The following is a 27,745-nucleotide window of genomic DNA, read 5'->3' on the forward strand; positions in this document are numbered from 1 at the left end:
TCAAACCGACCAATCAGCATTGGGTATGGGCTGGCACTCCAAACCAGCACGGTTCAGCCCTGTCTCTCTCTGCCATGGACTCACCAGCCCCGCAATATTGACAATAGGGTGAAACGGTTTAAATACAATTACACACTGAATAAAGAAAACTTACCGAGAAGGAAGAATAAGTCAGGCTTACACACACACACTGGATTTTTGGATTCCATCATCAGGAAATGTGTTTATTTTAACCCGCATCTTTCTTTTTCTTTTCTTTTCTTGTTTTTTTTTTATGCATCCATTGATGGGACACGGAGGATTATTTCACTAGCTCGTCTGTAAGGATTGGCATATCTTCGTTTTTTTTTTGTACATTTAAGCAGAATCGGGAACATATACACATATACATAGACATATCTATTTTTAAAGGAAAGTAAATAAATTAAAAACAATAAAAATCAAGGTGTTTTTACGGGATCACTCCTTCTAACCAACTCATTCGTTTCACCGAGGATCAAAAGGTAAAAACAAACTAATATCTTTATTTTAAAAGGTGCTTTGTGTTTGATTTTTATTAAATGTAATTAATCTGCGCTGATTGTTTTGTGTTTCTCTTGCTAGCAAGGCGCGAGCTTGGAATTCGCTTAGCATGCTAGCTATCTGCGGTGCTAAGATACGTGTTTTTTTTTATAAACACGCTCGCTAAACATAAATAATTATAGACATGTAAAGACACTTCGCCTTTTCGTTATAGTTTATTTAAAAAAATAATTTAAATACAATAAAAGATGAAATCACAAGCTATCCATGTTTTGCGCTAGCTGCGAGTTATTAAGCTAGCTCGGAGTTTTGCTAACCCTAACCGTTCACAAGTCTGTATGATTTATCTTACGTCCTCCACATGAAATATATTAACCCTTACACCATATAATTGTTTAAAATGAAGATGTTTTTGGTGAGGCGTTTTGTGACGGTCATGACTTGCTAATCATGCTAATCGCCTGTGTGTAGGCCGCAGGATGGAAAAGGCACGCGCACTAAGTAGTGTGTGTACGGAGGCAGGAGGTGGGCGTTTGGGATACGGCCCTGTGACTTGGTGACTCGGGCCTGTTTCTGCTGCGGTTTATTCATTTACTCGAGTGTCTTTTATATGCGTTTTTTTCGTGAAATACACATAAATTCAGTAATATAATAATACAAGTCCTTTTGTTTGTTTAAACATTCAAATGTATGATTTTGTTGTTGGTCAGTCAGAGGAAAATATTTTCCGTGACTCATTCTGTACTAGTCTTGTGTTCGTCCAATCAGATGCTCTGAGGAAATTAAAGGTCCCGCCCCCCAAGTTCCAGTACATGCAGTTCGTTCTGTCTCTCCAGTTGAGTGAATATGTATATATTTATATAAAAAAGGAAATTCAATCATTTAAAAATACAGTTTAAAGGTTGAAAAAACTGATTGCAAAGCACCTCGTCCTTATCTTTAAGCTCCAAGCAGAACGAAATATCTGGACGTTCAGACAGACACAGCTCAGATATAAACGATTCTGTCTCGAGCGCAGAAGCTTCCGAGTGTTGCAAAAGAAACTCCTTCCTATGGCGTTACGTTATAAAAAGAATTTAAAAATCTTGAGTTAAATGCCTCCGATCTATCTTTTGTTAAATGTCTCAGTTTTTTCAAAACTCTGGGAGTAAAATAGTCTCAAACCCACTCATCACACAAAATCGTGCGCGTTAGAAGCCGCACGTGGCCACATTCTTTCGGTCACTCAAACCACAAAACTAAACTCGAGTGTCTGAAACTCAAGCAGGAGAGACACTAACTTATGCACACGCGCATGCTTATGTACCTAAATGACTGCTTCCAGATGTTCAATATTAGTACACCCACTTTTATTACAAGTTAAACTAGTAGTACTTATTTATCAAAACAAAACCATGCTAAACAATTCATGGTTAGTTTAAATTATCATTGTGATGTGACAAGATAACGTACTAAGATAACGTTTATCTGTATGGAGGAAAGACCAGCACCATGATGTCACTGTAACAGCAGGGTGTCAAAAAAAAACAAAAAACCACAGCTACGTCCAGCACGCTCTCAGCAAGTATGCTGATGCTGGCGAAGGCTGTGGACAGGCGTGACATCATCTTCCTGTGTCAAAGTCCACATCCTCAGCATTACCACACCAGCCAGCTTCTAAAGAATCACCGCAAGTCACAGTTACCTCCAGACCATCCTAATTTAGTCAAATTTTTCCTGACCAATTAGTCTCATCATTTCTCCTGCAGTTATCACAATAATTCCGGCAAAAATAATCGATCCATTCCATTTTTTATGAACGCTTCTCACACACATTAGTTTTTTTGTTTTGTTTTTTTTTAGACCCAGACCCTTATTAGATTTACTTTTGATGATGGAGGTCAGTTAAGCAAAATAAATTTCCACGAAACACCTTACACACATCTGCAAACAGTATCTAACTAGCGATGGTGTCATTTTCTGTCAGATTACACACAAGTTTTAGAGTTATATTATGTAAGAGGTTCAAGGAAATCGTACGTGTCGGTCGTTCAGACCCGAAAAACAGTGATTTAAGATTGGGCGTGGCCTTTTTTGTTTTTTCTTTACCCAGAAAGTCAGGTCCTGGTTTTGAAATCAAAAATGTCCATAAAAAATACAGAATAACCCATCCATCTCCTCTAACTGTAACAAATGTGAATCTGCAGAGGGATCCTTGGGACATCTTTTCTGGTCATGCCCAAAACTTTGAGTTTTGGAGTGAAATTTTCAGATTCTACTCTAAGGCTTATTCTTGTACTCTTGCCCCTGATCAAGCAATTGCTGTTTTTGGTTGGTCTGACTCACTTCGTGGGTTCAGTCATCAAATTAATGTATCTAAAAAAATTGGTGGTAGCTAAAAAAATTATTCTTTGTTTATGGAAAAAGGCATCAAAACCACTTTTTAAATCCTGGCTTTCTGAACTCTCTAGCACTTTGCATTTAGAGAGACTTAGACACAATCTTTCTGATAGCATTGCTGACTTCGAATCCACCTGGGAACCCTTTTTCAGTTACCTGTCAAGTGTCAAGGATAGTAGTTTGAAGTTATGACCTTTTCATGGTATGTAAGATCATTTAATTGCATGTGCCCACTGGCCCAGAAATATATGTATAACATTGTTAATCTATGTATAAAGCTGGAGGAACTGATGTAACAATGGTTTTAAAATCCTTTTTTTTTTTTTTGTCTTTCCTTCTTTGTCTTTATAGTTGTTGTTGCTTTTTTGTATTGGTTAAAAAATAAAAATATAATATTCAAAAAAAATAAAATACAGAATAATATTATGAGAGAAAATTGATGAGACATTTAAGTGTAACTAACTTAACTAAGTGAAATGTTGCTCTTCTGCTACATGTGAGAAAAAGAACAGTAATCCTGACTGAAATCTCAGATACTTATTTAAAATCCACCCGCAAATACAGTAAGGGTTGATGATGATGTGAACAGAATGTAGTTTTCTCCTTTAGTCACTGTCCAGTCGCTGCAGGATCTTTATATCCTAATCCAAGACTCCTGTCGAATTCTGACAGGATTTTATTTGGCTGTTCCGTCTAGGGCTACAGATAATGAAAACTTGAGGAAAATGATGGAAAAAATGTACGGAGGAGAGGTTGACTTGTGTGTGTGACTTGTGGAGGAAACGCAAAGTCATTTATATGCGAGTGTTTTGGATGTATGGAAGCTCACACTGGGAGGAGCCGGCCCGTCTGTCAGCCGGAGATGTTCGTGAGCCTCGTTTCATCATCGCTGTTTAACTAACGTTATGGATAGTTTTCCACTTTTTTATTTTTTCATTTTGATTAGATAACATTAGCTAGCAGCACAGTTTTATTCAGCATACTGATGAGACACTACAGCAGCTTTTAAGATTGAATATTCTTCTGTGTTTTACTCAACGCACATGTTGAGGTCGTGAATCAATCAACACACACCGTGCGTTAGTATTACTGGTTCTCTTGCTTAAGTGACAGACACTTTCCTAACGGTCCGATGTTTAGTCGCTTTAAAAGTAAAAGTGGTGAAGCGTTGTTGCGGTTTCAGCTTTCAGTCCACACATGATTAGTTATTAAAGGAAGCACGTTTCACTTTTTTCATATAAACTTGCAGAGGTTTCTCGATGGTTCATTTTTCAGATTCCTGCCTTTTTTATTTTTTAATTATTATATCATTTTTATTTCAAGCTGGTTCGGAAGTATTAAAAGTATTTCCTAAACGTGAAAATGTTGTCTAACTTGTTGTTTTTGCTTAAATGTTATGACTCATACAAAACGAGAATCCTTTTTTTTTTTTTTTTTTTTTTCCCCTGCTTACTTTCTGCTCCATTGCACCAACATCTAAAGTTAAAAAGAACAAGAATCGATACTTTTGCAAAAACACGAGTATTTGAGTAGGGCGCCATAGGTGTCTATTTTTGCAGGATCTGTGGTTTATTTTTAAGAACTTTGTTTGTTTTTACATCATAACATTTACGCTTAGCTATACAGTTCTAAAAATTGTGAAGTGATCTAGTGAACTGAATTAACTTAAAAAAATAAATTAAATTTTAAATTCCATAGCTTAATTGATGAACAAATAAAGCAATATTATAAACAATATTCAACCAGATGTTTTTGGTTGTCCTTTTAAAAATGTAAAACATGCTGCAGGTTAAAGTCGTAACGTGGTTCAAGTTCAAGTAGGCTTTATTGTCACTTCAACCATATACAGTTAGTACACAGTGAAACGAAACAACGTTTCTCCAGGACCAAGGTGCTACATGCAACATAAACTTACAACATAAATTAACAGAGAAGCTAAACAAGCTAACTAAACTCCAAGATGGCCTCGTTTTACAAGCAATATTTCTTTCTTTATTTCAACATAATGCAAAAGTCTCATCAGGTTTTAATGTACTGTAAATGTGATTTGATTATTAGTGCATTTTGATGATGTATAATTGTTCACAAATACGCCATCAGCTTTTTGCAGCTCCACCTACTCCTGTCACTCCTCCTCCTAAGCTCCTCCCACTGATTTGAAGATCCAAATACACGTTGAAGTTTGTTTCAGACGCCTCCCAGTGATGCAATTCTGACAATAAACGCACTTTGCGTACCACGTGCTCTGAGTATCGCATGTTAATGTTTACGAATTACACTACGTTCATACTCGCCAGACTTTATACAATATATTTAGCAGTCGATATCATGCATCATAGAAATGTCTTCGAGTATCTTGAAGTGATATTTTTTTTATAATTATAAATTTTTTTTTACAGTAATTTGCTTAGTTTAATCAGGAAATTAAAGAAATTTCTAAATAAAGAACCTCCTACTTTACTTTCACCGGAACGGTCTGTTTGACTGATGTTTTAATTGACAAATCACAGACCTTTACCTCGGCCACTAAAACCAGGACGCAGGGATCTTGTTTATGAATCCAGACGTTAAGATGATGATATAACGATCTAAACGGCCGTGGAGCTTTTCTAATAAACTTTGTTATTGAAAGTCTGGACTATGTTTAGACACAATGCAAGCCTCGCCGACGCAGCACCGCTGACACCAGTGTGACCCCCGGACACGTGCAGCTGGAACAGCTGGATACGGTTTTATAGAAGACAGGATTGGCCAGAATAATTAGAGTACTCAAGTTTTCAACCATTATTTCCTTGTGTTTAAGGTAATTTCTAATAAATAAACCTGTACAATATAGTTAGCAGTCGATAACCTGCATAATAAAAATGTCTTTGAGTATCGTGAAGTGATATTTTTGTTATAATCGTGTACGTCCAGCTGCAGCCAAATGTCAACATGAATTCCAGCTGGTTTCATGTAAATTACGGGAAAAAAAAGAAAAATTAAAGTGTTGAATTGATATCATCTGACTCACTAACTAATCAGTTGTTGCGTAACAAGACAGTGTGACACACAGGGAAATTATGTGACCATAAATTACAGTCACGTCGTGTGAACTGCATCACGCCTAACAAAAACACTTCGATATTGCCTTTTTAAGATTCATCGATGGTTTGACCATCCAGAAAGTGTTCGTCACGATTGGGGAAGCGAATCGCCGATGATTCATGATGACGCAAACGTTTCAGAATCTCTGACGTACGTCGTGCAGAATAAATTCGTGATTTCTCAACATGCACGCTACTCTATACATTCAGATATTATTAACTGGATTTTACGAAGGCTGAATCGTGTACAGTAATGGTGCACTTGGCAGTACGTTCTGATTACAGGCTGTGTACGAAAAAGGAAATGCAGGACAGCTGTATAAAAGCCGGCCATCGTAGATTTGGAAGAATACGTCGTGTAAGATTGAACGGAAAACGCATATCATGAATCAGCTAGGCCACATGGTGCAGGGAAGCTTCACGGTGCACGTTTTACAGTTTTAACGGTTCAGTACACGTCCACCACTTCGCTTGAGTAAAGTTTTTAAGACGATATCATGTTATTAAAATCATGTTAAAGTTGGTGCTGCACGATTAATTGCAGAGATTTAATCGCATCAGGGACTTGCACAGTTAACTAACTGCAAAATTGTAATGAGGGGAACAAATTGGTTCCATCGTGTATATTATAATATAAACCATGTAGAACATAACATGATCTCTCATATCATCAGTGTATATAACATGGCAAAAACTCAAGTTTTAGCTGACTTTTTATGTACTGTAAAAATAATTTAAATTATTCTTATATATTTAAATTGTTATTCATGTTAAGTATGTTTGCGTTTAAGGTGGTAAAAAAGTTGCAGTTTCACTATAATCCTACAGGTGGTGCACTCTAAGTTATTTACACATTGGCACGCAACACAGCATCCTGTGTAGTACAAACAAATTATTTGCTGAGTTTGTTTAGAACAGTAACAAAATATGAAAAAAAAAAATTGCATTTAATCAGCATATTTATAAAATTGGGATACTTACAGAACCGCAATACGAACTGAATCAGAACTTCGGTATCGTTATGTCGTATCAGGTGATTCCTGTGTGTCATGTTATAACGTATAACAAATGTAATATATAATTATATTTAGTAAGGATTTGATGCAGAGTTTTTCATTTAACACCTGATAAATATGAACACATTTTTATCATGGAACTTCTTTTTAATGAGATTTTTTGTCCAATTATTTGGTGTTAGCTTTTTCAATAGTTAAATATTGCAGTTAAAATCAAAATATGTAAAAAAAATAGAGATTTTATTTATTTTCTTATCAAATCATACAGTCCCTAGTTAAATCTAACAATTATCATCATAATATTTTCATCTCACATTGACTTGTGTCCTGATGATCTGCCTGGAAGCCTTTTACAGACACATGGGTTCTGTCTCAGGGTTTTTCCAATCCACTTCATTTATTTAATTGTTTATTTATATTTCCTCTTGGGGAGTACGAAGCGAAACTCAGGAATAATGCACAGCTTTGCCTTTTTTTTTTTTTTTTAAAGCAAATCAAACTTTTGTTCGAATCAATGTGCTCATGAATTGTTCACGGGCTTTAATGTGCTGCCACATGCACTTGACTCTGTTTGATGCCTTTTCACTGAGGCACTATTATTCCCACCCAAAAAAAACATCATTGTGAAATAATTACCTAATGGTAAACATTTTAGCCTTTTGAAGCTTCGAAGGAAGTAGCTTCGAGCGTTGATGTGTACAAGGTATTTATGGTTAGCTCGCTAGCTCTGGTAACAAAAGTAAGCGACTTGTCGGAAATGTCATCTGCCGTTGTTATTTTTGTCAGCCGACAGGATATGCAGTGGATCTAGTTAGGAATGTAGTGTCGCGTGCAAAAGTTTACACTCCCTACAAACAAAATGAGAAGGCTTTTAATTTTAAGAAGTTAGTGTGTTGCGTTAAATGTCTTAATAATAACAGAACACAACCATGGAAGATTTTAAAGGGTCATTCAGGACGTTTAAAAGTTATATTATGAGTTTTGTAGGTGTTTTAATTTTATGTTCAACCCTTAACCCATAACTGTGTAGTTTATGGGTTAAGGGTGTAATAAATATTGTTTTAAGGGTAATAATTGATGCTTATGTGTTGAGAAGGTACAAAGATGAATAGACTGGAAGCGATGAGGAGCGGGTCGCCGAGACTCCGCACTCAGAGTGATGTTATGTAACGCGAGCGAAGGGATTATGAGAGAAGAGAGGAGACGAGTGCGTACACGAGAGTGAATCGGAGCTTAATAGGAAGTCAACAGGAAGTCTGGTGATGCGAGAGACAGAATCCACCGAGCTGGAAACTCCGAGCGGCTTTACATCCATGCAGGAAGATGATTACGCACGGAACATAATGTTTCATTAATTAACTGATCAAACACATGCTGTTTATGAGTTTATCCGTTACTAGTGTTAAAACGTGTTGTTGTCGTGTAAAGAGTTTGTAGGAATAGTTAAAAGATTTAAGCTAAAAGTAATCTTATCAGCATCAGCACATATCTGCTGATAATTTCCCTTCGACTCAACATTTTTGTGTACGTCTATTTTTTGGAGTAAGCCATGATGAGTCGTGCCTTTGTTCGTGTTTGTCACCTCGAGACAGACGCGCTGAATTGATGGGTTCTCTTGAGTGATGCGTATAGCCACACCCCCTTCAGGCAGAAGCACTGAATTGTTTGGCTCTGTTGAGTGATGTGTATGGCCACGCCCACCTTGAGGCAATCCTGAATTGATTGGCCAATCGCTGAATTGATTGGCTCTCTTAAGTGATGCGTATGGCCACGCCCACTACTAGGCAAAAGCACTGAATTTATTTGCTCTGGTATGTGATGTGTGACCACGCCCACCTCGAGGCAAAAGCGCTCACTTGATTGACTCTGATGATTATCGTATATGGCTACGCCCATTCGGAGAATAAAATCAACTGGGCAGACAGACATATGGACAGTCAGACGGAATTTTTTTTCCAATGTATGAAATGTAAAAATCTAAGTCTGACCAACGTACAGACAAAACCTCACCTTTATTAATAAAGATAATTGTAATTATTTTCATCATAATCAAGTGAAGATCATGTTCTTGATGAGCATCCTGTTCCAGGTTTATCGCGGCCGTGTTTGCTCTTATAGCGCGCTCCGCAATTGAGTTGTGGAAAATCTTTCCGTTGGATGCCATATGGGTCTGTGTTCATTCACCTACAGGAGCGTTAGTGAGATCAGGTGCTGATATCAGGACGTGGAAGAGGCTCCAAAAGCTGTTGACTGCGGTTGAGTTCAGTCAGGGCTCTGCGCAGGATTCTCAAGTTCTTCCAGTCCTCGCTTTGTGTACTGGGAACAGGTTTGGGCTTCTTGGTTTCAGTTTAGAGGAATTGTTTAGAGGAACACCATGGTATGAAAAGCTTTGTGGTAGCACCACACATGGTGATGGTCAGGGGTGCACAAACCTTTAATCATATTACCAAGTTAATTTGATATGTATATTATAATCATATCAGTGTTTTGTGTATTATTAAAAAGTGCAGAATGAAACTTTGAATTTATTTGAAGCTTTATTATTATATAAATGTTGTGAAAAAGTATTTGCCCCATTTGTTAAAAAATATTTTGTATATTTGTATATACACTTAAATAATTGTGATCATCAAACATATTTAAATGTTGCATAAATAAATGAACAACAAAGTTCATTTATTAAGGGGCAAAAAGTTGTCCAAACCTACCTGGCCCTGTGTGTGGCGGGGGGGACCCCTATTCCTTTTTTTTTTATTTTTTAAATTTATTTTTATTTATTTGGATAGCTGAGCTAAATTTCACTCCCCACACCCAGGCCAGATTACTTCCAGACCTGTTGAATCAAGCAATCACTTGAACAGCTTTTTGCCCTTGATAAATTCAATTATCATTTAAAAACTGCATTTTCTATTTACTCTGACTCAATTAAATTTGACCAATAAGCAAAAAAAAGTAAAAATGTTTTCACAATTATTTGTTTGTTTTTTTTAAACTTATCTTAATGTTAACAATCAATAAATATAATTTATTTATAAAGCACATTTAAAACAACTTCCGCTGACCAAAGTGCTGTACAAGTATAAAATAATGTCAGCAGGTACTATACAGGGTATCTACTTAATATTCATTGTTCACTATTACAAACCACAAGACAGAAATCCATAGGATAAAATAATAATTAAAATAGTAATAAATAAAATAAAACTAGCTTAATAAATCAAACGGAATAAAATGCACATGAAAACAAATGTGTTTTAAGCATGGTTTTAAAATGATTAAGATTTTGGGCGGCTTTCAACTGCGAAAGGAGGCTGTTCCACAGGCTGGGGGCTACTACCGGGGGCAGACTGATGAAAAAACAATGGAAGCACCGCCCCTTTCTCTCTTCCCACATCAATAGTCACTTTTGATTAAAAAAAAAAAAAGTCAAGATTATTGTGTGGAGAGTGTATGACCAGGAAGTTACTATGAGCCCATGTCATTTATTAAGGTTATATTCATTTTTTTATGGTAACGTAATTGTAATATATATTCGCTCAGTGTCTCCACTATACAGCGGTACCTCGGAATACGAACGCCCTGCCCCACAAATTTTTGCCTTAAGAACTGATTTTTGCAAGAAAGTTTCTTCAAAGCATTTTCAGCAATTACGTGAACAAACCAAATCGCTGGATAAGTTGTGCGTATGTCCGGTAGCCGTTCAGAAATTGTTCGTGTCAGTGCAAAGCCAAGTGAAGTGAGTTTTTCTTTTTTTTTTTTTTTTCTTTTTTTTGTGCAAGATTCAGTGAAGACATGGCAAAATGCGTCCCAAGAATGTTAGCAAAGACAGTAACAGGAGTCAGTTTCAGGTTGGTTTTTAAGAAGCCGGTGCCAAGAGGAATTATAAATTAAGGTTAAGTGAGGTTTAATGTCTGTTTCATATTTTACTTTCCATTTTTAAATTTTATTTATTAATTTATTTCTAAAGTTTTATTTACTTCATGTCTTTTCTAAGTTTTATTTACTTCATGTCTTTTCTAATTTACTTCATGTCTTTTCTAAAAGGTTTGATTTTTTTTATTATGCAGAAATGTTATTATAGTGTTGGAAATTGGTAATATTGGTAATATTTTTGGGTGGCTGAAACAGATTATCTGCATTTAGATTATTTCCTATGGGACAATGCGTTTTACGATATGAAATTTTCACCCTAACAACTCGCCTCCAGAGCGGATTAACCTCTTATGCTGATGTTCCGCTGTATCATGAAACATTGCAAACGCGGGTTTTCATGGTGTGAATAAAAACAAACCCAAAAGCATCAATTCTCCATGCTCTGATGCAGAAAGAGAGAGCGACCCCTTGTGGTGGTGTTTAGGCTTGCCAGGGTTGACATCCTTATGTTTTACCTGCTTAAATAAAAGCATACAGATATTTAATATTTCCTCTGTGTCTTCCAGGGCTATGTCCTCAGCAGCCACCTCGCCACCGTCAGTGGACAAAGTAGACGGGTTCTCCCGAAAATCGGTCAGGAAGGCCAAGCAGAAGCGCTCGCAGAGTTCCTCGCAGTTCCGCTCTCAGGGCAAACCCATCGAGCTCACACCCCTCCCTCTGCTCAAAGGTAACACACACACACACACACACACACGCAACTTATCTTTTCATCACACTGATTATATTGCGCTGGCTATAAGTCAGCATTATTTATTAACTCTTTAATAATCAGCTCAAAACTGCCCTTTAATGCTGGCTCCGGTTTGCACCGGACATCTTTTGAAAGCGACCCACATCTGATAGTTAGCCTCGATCCACGGCGAAATTACACATCGTCACATGACAGAGAAACCAGGAGTCATAAAACGAGAGCTTTTACATCTGACTGTTAGAAAGAGCCGACACTGGAGACTCCTTCCCAAATGTTACGAAAAAACATCTTACAAAAAAACTCTTTCCGCAATGGTGCTTTGTTGCTATGGAAACACTTTTTGTCCAATCAGAATCCAGAATTCAATAATGTTCTTATATAAAAAAGATTAAACTTTCATTAAAGAACATTCTATTTATAATCTTTAAACCTGTTAAACCTGTTAGTAACAACATATGTATGTTTTATTGTGGGCGATAAATATTAATTAACATTACGACTCGTCAGGCCGGTTTTTCATCTAAACAAACCCAAAGCCGACTTATATTGAGTCCGTGTTTTTCCTTTTCTTTTTTTTTTATGGGTAATATTTTACCTTGTGTTTCTATGACACCTGCATGTTATTTCCACACTCTTCACTGCCTCGTAAAAGCAATTTACGGACTTGACAAAACCAATCTAACGTGCCTGGAGATTTTTTTCTTCCCTGTCTCCACAGCTCGATGAGGATTATGGGTATTTAAGTAACCATTAAGTAACCCATGTCTTTATTCTGACTTTATAATGAAAGGTCACGCTCTGTGTGTATGAGAGAGAAAGAAAGAGAGAGAGAGAGAGAGAAAGTGTCGGTGTCACTCACAGCATCAGGTTATTAATACAGATCAGTATTGAGGTGTTTTATTATTTAAACACTACACCACATGTGGCTGAGCTTTTAATAGAAGGTCAGTATGTGAGAGCGCGTGTGTGTGTCTGAGTGTGTGTGTGTGAGTGAGGTTTAAGGGAGATTCTCATAGAAGGGATTTCTGCTTCTCTTCAGTGGTCCTTGAATTTCACATTGAAGCTGTTGTACGAATTGACTGCCAGTAGGTGCCGCAATTGCTTACAAAATAGAGCAAGCAAAAGAGTGTATACACTGTACGTGTGTTGACTGGGACAATGTTATCTAATGGTTTGGTAACAGCTACCAGTTTAACATCAGACCTGTGTATAAAAATAAATAAATAAATAAAACACACACAGTTTGCCTTGGAGATCTCCATCGTCAGGTGTTCTAACACTGCATGGAATTCAGTAATGTTATTTCCTCGTTAGTGTGCGTTCAGGCTACAGAGCTGCACAAAGAAACAGTAACGTCTTTGTAAGTTTATTGTTAGCAAACTTCTGGCCACCTAACTGCACTGAGTGATGTAGCGTTTCTTAAGCTATTTGCGGTCTGATCTCCCCAGTGGGACGTCCCGGCGGTCTGAGCTCCCCAGTGGGGCGTCCCGGTGGTCTGATCTCCCCAGTGGGACGTCCCGGCGGTCTGAGCTCCCCAGTGGGGCGTCCCGGTGGTCTGATCTCCCCAGTGGGACGTCCCGGCGGTCTGAGCTCCCCAGTGGGGCGTCCCGGTGGTCTGATCTCCCCAGTGGGAAGGAAAAAAGGAAACATTTTTAGTATAAATTTTGGTCACGTCTGCCCCATGGGATGTTTGTATGTCTTACTCCTTACTCTTGTTATCATTAGGCACGTGTGGTATAATACAGTTGTGGAGTGTGACATGGGAGTAACTCTCTCTCTCTCTCTCTGTGTCTCTGACCTCGAGGGCAGAAAGTTTAAAACGAGCAGTGCAAAAAATAGAAGTGAAGACAGAAAGGAACGATGCACGCCACGTGTGTGTATGTATGTATGTGTGTGTGCATGTGCGCGGCTCTCTCAGGGTGTCATTTCATTACAGCCAGGCCCTCCCCTCTCTCCACCCAGCCATAGTTTCCATGGGGTCAGCTGCGCCTGGTAACCTGATCCTGACTGCTGCTTTCCTTTCAGGACATGCACACATATCTCCACACACACGGTCACACACACACACACACATGCACGAGCGCAGTGTATCGGTGCCTCGGGTTTATACTTTTAAACACTTCACTCCCAGTCTGGCCATCTTTAATCTCGGAGAGTGTGACAGGGAAGAAAAGGCGAAGGACGGAGAGACGGCGTGGGTGAGCGGGTAAGCGGCCCTGTGTGTGTATGTGTGGGTGGTTCAGGAGTGTGAGGGGGTGTGAGGGGGTTGGGGTGGTGATGTGGGCTGGGGAGGGCAGAAGGGTGGGCAAGTCAATGCAATTTTTTCCCCTGTTCGTCATTTCACCATTTATATATTATATATTGTATGTGTGTGTGTATATATATACAGTGGTGTGAAAAACTATTTGCCCCCTTCCTGATTTCTTATTCTTTTGCATGTTTGTCACACTTAAATGTTTCTGCTCATCAAAAACCGTTAACTATTAGTCAAAGATAACATAATTGAACACAAAATGCAGTTTTTAAATGAAGATTATGTTATTAAGGGAGAAAAAAACCTCCAAATCTACATGGCCCTGTGTGAAAAAGTAATTGCCCCCCTTGTTAAAAAATAACGTAACTATGGTTTATCACAGTTAAAAGTTCAATTTCTGTAGTCACCCCCAGGCCTGATTACTGCCACACCTGTTTCAATCAAAAAATCACTTAAATAGGAGCTACCTGACACAGAGAAGTAGACCAAAAGCACCTCAAAAGCTAGACATTATGCCAAGATCCAAAGAAATTCAGAAAAAAATGAGAACAAAAGTAATTGAGATCTATCAGGCTGGTAAAGGTTATAAAGCCATTTCCAAAGCCTTGGGACTCCAGCGAACCACAGTGAGAGCCATCATCCACAAATGGCAAAAACATGGAACAGTGGTGAACCTTCCCAGGAGTGGCCGGCCGACCAAAATTACCCCAAGAGCGCAGAGACAACTCATCCGAGAGGCCACAAAAGACCCCAGGACAACATCTAAAGAACTGCAGGCCTCACTTGCCTCAATTAAGGTCAGTGTTCACGACTCCACCATAAGAAAGAGACTGGGCAAAAACGGCCTGCATGGCAGATTTCCAAGGCGCAAACCACTTAAGCAAAAAGAACATCAAGGCTCGTCTCAATTTTGCTAAAAAACATCTCAATGATTGCCAAGACTTTTGGGAAAATACCTTGTGGACCGACGAGACAAAAGTTGAACTTTTTGGAAGGTGCGTGTCCCGTTACATCTGGCGTAAAAGTAACACAGCACTTCAGAAAAAGAACACCATACCAACAGTAAAATATGGTGGTGGTAGTGTGATGGTCTGGGGTTGTTTTGCTGCTTCAGGACCTGGATGGCTTGCTGTGATAGATGGAACCATGAATTCTACTGTCTACCAAAAAATCCTGAAGGAGAATGTCTGGCCATCTGTTCGTCAACTCAAGCTGAAGCGATCTTGAGTCCTGCAGCAGGACAATGACCCAAAACACACCAGCAAATCCACCTCTGAATGGCTGAAGAAAAACAAAATGAAGACTTTGGAGTGGCCTAGTCAAAGTCCTGACCTGAATCCTATTGAGATGTTGTGGCATGACCTTAAAAAGGCGGTTCATGCTAGAAAACTCTCAAATAAAGCTGAATTACAACAATTCTGCAAAGATGAGTGGGCCAAAATTCCTCCAGAGCTCTGTAAAAGACTCGTTGCAAGTTATCGCAAACGCTTGATTGCAGTTATTGCTGCTAAGGGTGGCCCAATCAGTTATTAGGTTCAGGGGGCAATTACTTTTTCACACAGGGCCATGTAAGTTTGGATTTTTTTTCTCCCTAAATAATAAAAACCATCATTTAAAAACTGCATTTTGTGTTTACTTGTGTTATCTTTGACTAATAGTTAAATGTGTTTGATGATCAGAAACATTTAAGTGTGACAAACATGCAAAAGAATAAGAAATCAGGAAGGGGGCAAATAGTTTTTCACACCACTGTATATATATAAAATATGTATAGCAGTTATATATACACACACACACTCACCTAAAGGATTATTAGGAACACCTGTTTAATTTCTCATTAATGCAATTATCTAATCAATCAATCACATGGCAGTTGCTTCAATGCATTTAGGGGTGTGGTCCTGGTCGAGACAATCTCCTGAACTCCAAACTGAATGTCAGAATGGGAAAGAAAGGTGATTTAAGCAGTTTTGAGCGTGGCATGGTTGTTGGTCCCAGACGGGCCGGTCTGAGTATTTCACAATCTGCTCAGTTACTGGAATTTTCACGCACAACCATTTCTAGGGTTAAATGGTGTGAAAAGGGAAAAACATCCAGTATGCGGCAGTCCTGTGGGCGAAAATGCCTTGTTGATGCTAGAGGTCAGAGGAGAATGGGCTGACTGATTCAAGCTGATAGAAGAGCAACTTTGACTGAAATAACCACTCGTTACAACCGAGGTATGGAGCAAAGCATTTGTGAAGCCACAACACGCACAACCTTGAGGCGGATGGGCTAGAAAAGCAGAAGACCCCACCGGGTACCACTCATCTCCACTACAAATAGGAAAAAGAGGCTACAATTTGCACGAGCTCACCAAAATTGGACAGTTGAAGACTGGAAAAATGTTGCCTGGTCTGATGAGTCTCGATTTCTGTTGAGACATTCAAATGGTAGAGTCAGAATTTGACGTAAACAGAATGAGAGCATGGATCCATATGTGCAGGCTGCTGGTGGTGGTGTAATGGTGTGGGGGATGTTTTCTTGGCACACTTTAGGCCCCTTAGTGCCTATTGGGCATCGTTTAAATGCCACGGGCTACCTGAGCATTGTTTCTGACCATGTCCATCCCTTTATGACCACCATGTACCCATCCTCTCATGGCTACTTCCAGCAGGTTAATGCACCATGTCACAAAGTTCAATCATTTCAAATTGGTTTCTTGAACATGACAATGACAATACAACGTGTAGTAAGCGTGTGACAGATATAAGAGGGGTGTGTGTGTGTGTGTGTGTGTGTGTGTGTGTGTGTGAGAGAGAGAGAGAGTGAGCTATCAGGTTGTAGCTGCAGGTGTTCTCGGTTCCTCTGACGAGAAGAATGTGAACTATGCTGGCATTTTCTCTCTTGCTTTATGTCTGTCTGTGTGTGTGTGTGTGTGTGTGTTTCATGACTTCAGTAGCCTCACTCTAGCTAATCAGTTCCATGATTTAGGATATAAAGTGAGTGAGTATTGAGTTCAGTGTTTCCCACACATACACTAGACTCGTCCGGGTCGCCCAAGGATATTGACGTCCGCTCGATTATATTAGCCGATCTCTTTTAAAATATCTCTCGCGCGATCAAAATAAACAGGTACAGCAGCGGTGGTGACACTCGCACATGCTCTGCAGTGTAACAGTTTCACACGGATAACAGGCTCTTAAAAAAACAAAACAAATAAAAACATGAGGATTAACCTTAAGACTCGAGCAGAAGGGATTCATACGGCAGTGCAGATGATTTAAAATTAATAATATATTACAGAACGTTTATACTGCATGTATGTTTCAGACCCTGAATGTGTGCGCATGTGTGTCATACTTTACACACCTATAGCACATTTTAATATTTTCGCAATATTCAGGGTAACTATCTGTTCTCCTTCTTTCTTACACACACACACATCAGACTTTCCGTCAGTAAACCAAAGCAGTTACTACTCCATTTACAGACTATGGGGTTTTCCCCTCTCTCTCTCTCTCTCTCTCTCACACACACACACACACACACTCTCTTTCTCTCCCTCTTGCTGTGTGTGTGTAGCACATGGCTGTTACTTTATACCTGTGCCTTTTTGCTTCCTAGAAATTAGTTTTCTGAGAATCAGGGGTCGTCCTCTACACCGCACTAACACTCAAAGTTCCTTGAACTTGGCCCCGCCCCCTGCACCGATCGCTCCGGAGCTGTTGATTAGTTCTCTTGAACAGCAGCTCTGACAAATCACAGGTCTATGCAAACATGCTCCCGCTCAAACGTCACGGTTTCCATAGTAACGTCTCCTTTGCGATCAGGAAGCTGTATAATGAACAGCCCACGTATACAAGCGTAGGTATGGAGACTTAAAAAAAAAAAATAAATTGTAAGGAGGCGTTCACGTAACTTATTTACTTAAAGCGTCTGCGCTTTAAATCCATGGCAGGTTACTCGCAGGAAGATCAGTGTAGATCCGATGAGGTTTCGAAATGGGAGGCGAGGACGACGAGTAACGAGGAATGTACCGAGAGCCGAGAGCATGGGAGGAGCGAGGAGCGCACCGTGTCAAATCACGTTGGTGTCAAACCGCGCTGAAATAAAAAGCGTTTTCCCCTACCGTAAACCAATATACACAGATGGATCGAAAATGGACAACCACGTTTCTGCAGCAGCAATAACCGACTAACATCACTACGGAGTCCGTATCCCAGACCAATTTCCTGCTTACAAGCTTTGGAATCTATGAAAAGAAATCATCTAATAACCATTGATGTATTAATCAAGGCAAACCAACTACCGAAGAACCATCACAATATTATCTTCTACTGGATTCCAGGACATAGTGGAATTACGGGCAATGAACAAGCTGACATGGCATCAAGGATACCTAAGGACGTAGCCTCCGAGTGGCGCAGTGGTAAAGTGCTCGCCCTATCATCCGGAGATCGCTGGTTCGAACCCCGGGTGATGCTGTTTTTCTCTCACAGCCGGAGGCACAGAGAGAGCTGATTGGCCGAGCTCTCTCAGGGGGGCGGGATGAGAGGTACTTGGGCTCCCGCATTAATCACGGCTCTACAGCCAATCAGGGGCGTCTGTGAGCTCGCGCACGCGGAAGGGGCGGCTAGCGCTTTCCTCAGAGTGTGTTACTCCGCCCCTAACGGTGCGTGAGCGAGCAGTTCGAAAAGATGCGGTCGGCTCGCGTCACGTGGTTCGGAGGAAACATGGGATAGCTTTCGCCCTCCCGACTGAGTGGTTGTGGTAGCCTTAATGTGGGAGCCCCCTGGTGACGGGGAGGAATTGGCCACGACTAGATTGGGGAGAAAATCGGAAAAAGAATTGGACAGGACTAAATATATTAAAAAAATAAAATTCAAAAAAAAGGATACCTAAGGACCTATGCACTCAGACATCGTTATGCAACTGCTGCACAGCTGCAGGCCCGGTTACGAGATGCGAGGGGGACTAGGGTTTCCAGACAAACCATTCGCAACCGACTCCACCACCTTGGCTTGAATGCCAAACGACCGTTGCAGGTGACTCCCCTGACACCAACACACCGCCGTAAAACGTTTGCAGTGGGCACAAGACCATGTGACCTGGACAATGCAGCAGTGGTCTGGATGATAATGCTTTACCACATCGTGGCAGAATTGTCACAGCTCGACTAAGTTGGAGTGCCTCATATGGTTTGGCCATCAATGTCCCCTGACCTGAACCCCAGTTGAAGCAGAGACTGGATGATCGTACCCCACCTATTGAGTATCGTATATCAAATAAATGGCAAGCAGAATGGAAACAGGACCAAAAAAAAATTATTCGAAATGAACCTAGTGGTAGGAAAAAGAGGCTATCACCCCTTCGAATAAAGACACGACCAGGTCGTAAATACAAGGTGCCGTAAAGGCCTTACAAATGTAACCAATGTGTATTTATTAAAGGATGAAGAAGCTCCAAAATGTCAGCGCTGTGGAACTACTTTAACCATAAAACACATACTTTTCAAACACATAAAACACATACTTTTTCTTCAAATAAAACAAAGTTTTAATACCACAAGAAAACAATTTCTACCAGAACAAGATTTAAAAAACATTCTGCAAGACCAGAAAAACTTTTACAATTTCTATCTAACGGGCACCTAAAAAATCTAATGTAAAATCTTGTTCTTCTGGCAAGGACCATGCTATAATGTGATATTTATTTTTATTACATCCTTTTTTTTACTTTCCCATAACTCTCCAAATCACTTACATTATAACATTATATAAAATTGGTTTAAATAAACAAGCTTAATATTTGATATGAATCTGCCATGAAATAGCCTGAGAAGCTGATATGGCAATAAATCCTAATGCAAAAAATCTTACCTTTAACTGGTTTGTATGACAATGTGTCTAGTTCGACAAGTTTCTTTTATCTAGCGCGACACGTTTTAGACGTGGCGTCAACATCATTTCCACTGTCAAGTTCCACTTGTATAAGGGTGCTGATGTAACGGTTCACACACGAAGCACATGTGTGTTTCACAACCACACGACTTGTATGAGAGTTTGAACTTTTGTTTTGTGTGTGTGTGATCCCAGACGTTCCTGCTCAGGAGCAGCCGGATTTGTTCCTGAAGAAGCTGCAGCAGTGCTGCACCGTGTTCGACTTCATGGACACGCTCTCCGACCTGAAGATGAAGGAGTACAAGCGCTCGACGCTCAACGAGCTGGTGGATTACGTGACGGTGAGCCGAGGCTACCTCACCGAGCAGGCCTACCCCGAGGTCGTCAAGATGGTGAGCTCCAGAATTATTGGCACCCCCAGGTTTAAACATCATCAACTAGATCATTATTTTAAGTTATACATGTTTAAATCCCTCAAAAGGCTCAAGTGCAATATTAAAATGTAAATGTTTGTTTATAAGAGAATTTTTTTTTAATACGAGAAAAACCCTTTCTTTTTCTTCTTTTATATTTTTTTTACAAAACTATTTTTTTATAGTGTAAAATTATATATATATGTAATATGAATATGTAATTATAAATATTTAATAATTTCAATATTTCTAAACAATTAGTCTCTAAGATCCAGTTAAAACCAGTTTACATTAACACCAATAATTTCTTTATCATCAGACATTATTCTCTAACGCAACAATTTTTAAATAAATGTCTGTTTTGACCCTCTCAGGTGTCCTACAACATCTTCCGCACTCTTCCACCCAGCGACAGTAATGAGTTCGACCCAGAGGAGGATGAACCCACTTTAGAGGCTTCATGGCCACATTTACAGGTAGGTGTGTGTGTGTGTGTGTGTGTGTGTGTGTGTGTGTGTGTGAGAGAATGAGAATTGGGTCAGTATGTCAGTCAGTGTGTTCTCCAGCTCAGGGTCCTGGGCTCTCTTTCTGTCTCTCTCTCTCTCTCTCTCACACACACACACACACACACACACACACACATTTTCCCTCATGATTCTTCCTCTGATAGATATTTTGTGGAGAATCTCACTGGTAGCTCACCTTTAAGTTGTACTCTGGTTGCCTCAGTGCTCCCAAAACCACACATGCGCCCCCTGGTGGCAGTATTTTCCTCACCAAACGTAACATCAGTTTACACTTAATCCTCCAGACAGACATGCTGGATTTCTTACCTCGGTGTCATATGGGATGCGATGAGGCGTGTGGGCGGAGCTAAATACAGTGCGTCTGTTTTCTTGCCTACACACCGAGCTCTCATTTCGTCTCCGCATTCTTTAATTCGGACGTCTTCGTGTCCATTTTGTTTGCGCCACTTACGCACTATATGATGCGCTGGATCTCACTTCTTTGCTGTTCACATTTGATATCCAATCTCCCTCTCTGACTGAAAGTTTTGGTGCCCACTTTGCTAATCAAATCGGCCTGTTTTTTCTTTTTCTTTTTTTTCACCTTTTTCTTTCTGCTAAACACCTTGTGATAACTGGATAACTAATTTTGCTGTTAGTGTTACGTAGTGCACTTTAATGGAGAAGATATGCAGTTTGATAATTAGTTACTAGAGCTCTAATGAACTGTTTGTCTCTCTCTCAGCTGGTGTACGAGTTCTTCATTCGCTTCCTGGAGAGTCAGGAGTTCCAGCCCAGCATTGCCAAAAAGTATATAGACCAGAAATTTGTCTTACAGGTGAGTCCCGGAGACCAGACCTCGTCTCAAACGTGATCGGCCCTGCCATGTGTTGCGGCTGGTTAATCTTACGTATCTAATGTCTCTTGTTTATTTATTTATTTTTGTTCCTGAAGCTGCTGGAACTGTTCGACAGCGAGGACCCACGGGAGAGAGACTACCTGAAGACAGTCTTACACAGAATCTACGGCAAATTCCTGGGGCTGAGGGCTTTTATACGAAAACAGATAAATAATATTTTTCTACGGTGAGCGATTCGCACCGCTGCGTCATTATAACCCGTTCCTTTAAGAAGCTGTGACGTGTGTAATTATCTGTAACGTATGGATTTTAATGTTGGTGTATTTTCTCTGTAGTTTTGTTTATGAAACCGAGCACTTCAACGGAGTCGCCGAGTTGCTGGAAATTTTGGGAAGGTAGGTCTTCAACCAGCGCACGGATAATCAGCATGTTTCCAAAACACATTTGTGTGTGTGTCATCATGTGTATCTGTTTTTTTTTTTTTTTTTTTTTTTCTTCTTCAGCATCATCAACGGCTTTGCTTTACCTCTGAAAGCTGAACACAAACAGTTCCTGGTGAAAGTGTTGATTCCCCTGCACACAGTCAGGAGTCTCTCGCTTTTCCACGCACAGGTGCGTCTGTGTGCAAATAAAATGTGTCCTTTTCGATGCATTTTTCAGCAATTTGTCTACTTTTTATGATCCTGGGATGAATAAAAGGGTCCTGAGTATGTATGTGCCTGTATAAGTTCTGGTACTGATGTTATTAACTCATCTGTTTATATATCGGAGTGGGTGGGGTTTGACCAACTCACAGTGGATTTTGTCGTATGCGTATGGATTCCGGATCAACTTCTGCCCACTACACCAGGCTAGCGATATTTGAAGCAATACTGTCTTAATACCGCTGAGGTTATGAGCTGATGAGCTGAGGTTAAACAGACGATTATTTACGTTGCTGCCAGCGTAGAAATTCTCTGGACATTCTTCTGTAGTTAATACTTATAGAAGACTTTCTGATTTTATGCAATTAGAGGCAAAGCTCTTAAGTCCTCTGATCAGATCTAATATACACCGGAACATTTGACAAGAAAAGAAAAAACGATCCAGTGATTTACAGATACAGTAAGTCTTGGATTGCGAGCATAATGTGCTACTTTTAATCTAAAGCACTCGTATATCAAAGCAAATTTGTCGAAAATGATTTTTTTTTCCGCCTTCGAGGGGCGCTGTGGTAAAGTTCTCGCCCTATCATCTGGAGATTGCGAGTTCGATTTCCGGGTGATGCTGTAACGCTGCGTGACTCAGCTGGCGTCATGTGGTTTGGAGGACACACGGGATAGTCTTCGGCCCTCCCAACTGCTAAGTAGCCTTAATGTGGGGAGCCCCCTAGTGACGGGAAGGAATTGGACGCAACTAAATTAGGGAGAAAATCGGGCAAAAATAATTTTTAAAAAGATGATTCATTCCACAACGCAAAAATATTCATATAAAGTTATTAATACAAAATATGAAGTAAAAATAAAACAAATTAACCTGCACTTTACTTTTGAAAAGTGGTCACAATGTCATAGTAAATGTGCGCATGGATGTTGACTACACAAGTGATGCACGCGCAATTAGACCGAGCATTGAAGATGATTACCCATAATTCCACAGTAAGAGAGAGAGAGAAGAACCATTGGCTTAGGTGTGATCACATGACGCTTGGCAGACAAAGCGTATATGTACTGCTCGTGTTTCAAGATCTCGCTCGTTTATCAAGTTAAAATTAATAACAAATTTTTGGCTCGTCCTGCAAAACACTCGCAGCTTGAGTTACTCACGATCCAAGGTTCCACTGTGTCACGGTTGTTTCGATGCTGTTGCATTAAAGGTGGGACCATGTTGCGGTTCTTGTATAATCCTACAGCTGGAGAATTTTTTAGAATTTTTGACTTACTATGTTTATTGGTACTCAGGACGCAGGGTTAAGGAACGTGAATTTGCTGCATTGTGTGTTTTGATGCTCAGGTGTTTTGTTTCTGCTCTGTGTGTGTGTGTGTGTGTTGCAGTTGGCGTATTGTATTGTACAGTTCCTAGAGAAAGACCCCACATTAACAGAACCAGTGAGTACCCTGTGCACCTTTACTCTGCCCCCTGTCCTTTGTCACCCCGGGTTTTTTTTTTTTTCCTTGACGTCTTTCTACTTTGTGTGCGCAGGTCATCAGAGGACTTCTCAAGTTCTGGCCAAAGACATGCAGTCAAAAAGAGGTGCGTTTATTTAAGAGTGACGGAACAAGATTAAGATGAAAAGATTAAAAAGTATGAAGTGAGTGCGCATGTACAGGAGGCTGTGAGCGTCTCGGGCTCTAACGCGTCTGTGTGGTTGCAGGTGATGTTCCTGGGAGAGCTGGAGGAGATCCTGGACGTGATCGAGCCCACGCAGTTCGTGAAGATCCAGGAGCCGCTGTTCAAGCAGATCTCCAAATGTGTCTCCAGCCCTCACTTTCAGGTGAGTGACACGACACCATGCCGGACTGGAGGTAACCGGGTTAGTTTAAATAATCACTGGCCAGAAATGACGTGTGTGTGTGTCTGTGTGCGCGCGCGCAGGTGGCGGAGCGAGCGCTGTACTACTGGAATAACGAGTACATCATGAGTCTTATCGAGGAGAACTCCAACGTCATCCTGCCCATCATGTTCTCCAGCCTGTATAGGATCTCCAAAGAGCACTGGAACCCGTGAGCGCATAAATACACACACACACACACACACACACACACACACACACACACACACACACGAGTATAAATGTTTTATGCGAGTGTGTGTGTTTCTCAGGGCCATCGTAGCTTTAGTGTACAACGTCCTGAAATCCTTCATGGAAATGAACAGCACTTTGTTTGATGAACTCACTGCCACCTACAAGTCTGATCGCCAGAGGTAACACACACACACACACACACACACACACACACACACACACACACACACACACTTCTCTCGTCCTTCCTTCTGTCTCACTTTCAGTTGCTTTCTCTTCTTTTACCTTTTTTGCGGCTTGCTCTCTGTTCTTTTAATATCCGTCATTGTCTCTCTCTCGCTTTGTCTCTTTCATTCCGTCTCACGCTGTCTGAGTTGCAGTTTTCTGCTTTTTCCTTCTTTTTTTATTTCTTCTTTCTCTTACTGTCATTAGTTTTCTCCCATTCAGTCACAGTTGCTTTCCCTCCCCTTCTCTCTTTTTCTCATTGCTTCTCCCCATCTCTCTCTCTCTCTCATGCAGCTGCTGTCTATCTTATTCATTTCGTCTGTCTCTTTTTCTCTCATTTCATCATGATTGCTTTTTCCTCCCCTTCTCTTTCTCTCTTTTAAGAGTCATTTGTCCTTTATTCTGTCTCACGCTTTCTGCCGTTCTCTCTGTAATTCAGTCTCTTCCTGTTGCTGTCTCTCTCTGTCTCTCATTCAATCTGTCTCCCTTTCATGATCGTTTTTCCCACTCCATCACACTTTATCTCTATATCTCTCTCATTTTCTCTAATCTCTCTTTTTTTTCGTTCTTCTCACTATATTGTCTCAATATATGTCTCTCATTCAGTTTCTCTCTTGCACTTTTTTCCTATGTTCTCTCTGTTTCAGTTCATCCCAGGTGCTGTCTCATGCTCTCCTTTTTGTTTTCTTTGAGCTGTCTCTTTATTTCTCTCTAATTTATCTGTTTTCTTCTCATTCACTCTGTCCCTCTTTTGGCCTTCCTCTCTTCCTCGAAATCATCTGTTCGTTTAGTCTCTTTCACAATAGCGTTTTGCTACACTAGTGACTCCCTCACTCTCTCTCTCTCTTTCTCTCTCTCTCTCTCTCTCTCTCTCTCTCTCTCTCTCTCTCTCTAACCCTCACCTCTCGATCTCGTTCACAGAGAGAAGAAAAAGGAGAAGGAGCGAGAGGAGTTGTGGAAGAAGCTGGAGGACCTGGAGCTGAAGAGAGGCCTGCGGAGCGACGCCATTATTCCCACTTAACGCTGCCCCGCCTCTCGCAGCCCCGCCCCCATCCGGAACACACTCCCACGTCTCCGGCCACGCCCACGCAGGCCTTCTCGTTTTTGTTTCCGTTCACATTTATTTTCCTTTTTTTCTGTATCGTGCGACTTACTTTACTGTAGATTTCCGTCGTCTATCTCATTATTTCAGCGACATTGTAAATATTTTTTCCTGCTATATTTTTTTTTTCCCCTTCAAGAATATTACACTGAAAATGGAAAAAAAAACGGACTTTAGAAAAAAAACAAACAAACAAACAACGGAGAAAAAGAGCTCGCTCGTCCGCTGTGAAGCGAGGGATAGACTCGACCGGACGCTAGGACTCGAAACGGACTGCTAATGTGGAGAGGGAGAGAGAGGAAAGAAATCGTCTAGGAAACAGAAGCCTCACCACTGTCGTTCGAGGAGAGATGGGTTCCTGCTAACGCTCGTCCAGACACACCGTCTCACTCTCTCTCACACTGTCTCACTCTCTCTCTCTTTCTCTTTCTCTCTCTCTCTTTTTTCCATCCTTTCATCTTGTCCCTGATTAAATTCATCAGAATCTATAAATAGCAGAATCTTCAAAGTGAAAAGCCTAAATTTCTAACCAGCATCCCCCCTCTTCACACACACACAACACACACACACCATCTCATTAACAAACTTTTTTTATTTTTTTATTTCTCGGTGCTGCCAGGATTTTCTACACATTTTCTTTTTCTCTCTTTTTTTTTTTTTGTCCTTTCATTCTCCTCTCTAGATTCTGCACCAGTCTGGCACTGGTACCAGTAAACCACAAACACACACACACACAAACACACACGCCCCATTGCTGCGAAGACACCGAGGACCCAGCGTCCCTGCGCCAAACCTGAGAAGCTCGTATTGTTAGTGTGTGTACGAGTGTGTGGTGTGTACGAGAGTTTCTTACAGTGTTAAATATCGTACCTGAATGCAGCTCACTGATCTGTTGTTGATTAAACTATTAGAACCTTTAGCGCATTTATAAATATATATATAAATATATAAATATATACATCTATTTTTCTTTAGGGACGGTCACAGAGTGTTAAATACGTATTACTGAAACACCACTCGCTGTTTAATATTCTTTGTTTTTGTTTTTTTGTTTTTTCTTCTTCTTTCTCCATTTTTACTCCTTATGTTCAGATTTCGGCCTTGAATTGTTTTAGTTGTGTAGATGAGCAGCGAGAGACAGACGGAGAGAGAGAGAATGAGAGAGAGAGAGAGAGGGATTGTGAAGGTCTCTGACTCAACCAGACTTTTTTGTTTTGTTTTTTTGTGGTGAGCCTCGAATTAAATGATGACCGAAAGTCAAACTGGGTTGGAGAAATGACAAATGTTTAATTATTTTAAAAATAAAGACATATTAAATTAAACCTGTTTTGAGATAAAAAGGGCATTGCATTATAGTCTTATTTGCTTGTTTGTGTGTGTGTGTGTGTGTGTGTGTGTGTGTGTGTGTGTGTGTGTGTGTGTGTGTGTGTGTGAGAGAGAGAGAGAGTGAGATGCTGTGGAGATGTGTAATGAAATGGTGAAAAAAAATCTAAATCAGGCATTATGAATAAAATGGAAATTAAAAAAAGAAGTAATTTCTAAAATTTTAACATTTTTTACTTTTATTGTAAGTAATTCTTGTTTTATTACATCGATTGTTATTTTACCACTTTTTTAGTGCATTTTATTTGTCCTTAACATCAGTGGGTTTGAACCTGCTTTTATTAATTCATATTTTTGAAATATTTATTATTTGTATAATTTTTACATTTACTTGCCTAAAATTCAGATAAATACAGAGTGGGTGAAAAGTAACTAGGCATTAAAAATTGGTAAAGTCCATATTTCTAAAACAAATTAATTGAAACAAATTGCACCTGTCCTTCATTAAACAGAAAAATCAAATTTTTCCTGGTCAGTCAGGACATTCAGGTCGTCAGCCGACTTCATTTTATTGCCGCATAACGTGAAGAACCCAGAAGCCGTGTTGTGGTCGGGCCCTCAGGCCTCATTTTCATCCTCCGTCACTATAACGGTCGATAAATGTCGCCTGTTTAGCGTTTAAAGGCTGAGGATTGCGCTTTAGGGGAGGCTGTTGTAAAGTCCCTCTGTGAGCTGAATTAGGGTTAAAATTCAAATTAGGGCTTGTGGGTCGAGGTTCGGGGGTCAGTTCGGGTTAGGGCTCCGACATTATACAATTAGACTTTTATAA

The 27,745-nt window shown here is 40.1% G+C and overlaps 1 protein-coding gene across 1 annotated transcript; it reads left to right on the forward strand.

The window, feature by feature from the left end:
* ppp2r5eb (protein phosphatase 2, regulatory subunit B', epsilon isoform b) lies at positions 1–26,933 on the forward strand. The gene is made up of 14 exons (XM_053502155.1): positions 1–503; positions 11,443–11,603; positions 19,959–20,155; positions 20,551–20,652; positions 21,428–21,520; positions 21,637–21,767; positions 21,877–21,936; positions 22,045–22,153; positions 23,575–23,628; positions 23,723–23,773; positions 23,895–24,014; positions 24,116–24,243; positions 24,344–24,445; positions 25,413–26,933. Exons 2-14 carry the CDS (start codon positions 11,447–11,449, stop codon positions 25,510–25,512), a joined length of 1,404 nt encoding a protein of 467 aa, XP_053358130.1. The 5' UTR covers positions 1–503; positions 11,443–11,446; the 3' UTR covers positions 25,513–26,933.
* The last annotated feature ends 812 nt before the right edge of the window (positions 26,934–27,745 follow it).

Source organism: Clarias gariepinus, chromosome 8, assembly GCF_024256425.1.
Source record: "Clarias gariepinus isolate MV-2021 ecotype Netherlands chromosome 8, CGAR_prim_01v2, whole genome shotgun sequence".
Lineage (NCBI taxonomy): Eukaryota > Metazoa > Chordata > Actinopteri > Siluriformes > Clariidae > Clarias > Clarias gariepinus.

Excerpts from the sequence above, each read along its gene's own strand:
- ppp2r5eb (XM_053502155.1), top strand. The coding sequence starts at position 11,447 with ATGTCCTCAGCAGCCACCTCGCCACCGTCAGTGGACAAAGTAGACGGG. Across the intron at positions 21,521-21,636 it reads ACCAGAAATTTGTCTTACAG|CTGCTGGAACTGTTCGACAG; the intron begins GTGAGTCCCGGA and ends TTGTTCCTGAAG. Across the intron at positions 22,154-23,574 it reads TCTCGCTTTTCCACGCACAG|TTGGCGTATTGTATTGTACA; the intron begins GTGCGTCTGTGT and ends TGTGTGTTGCAG.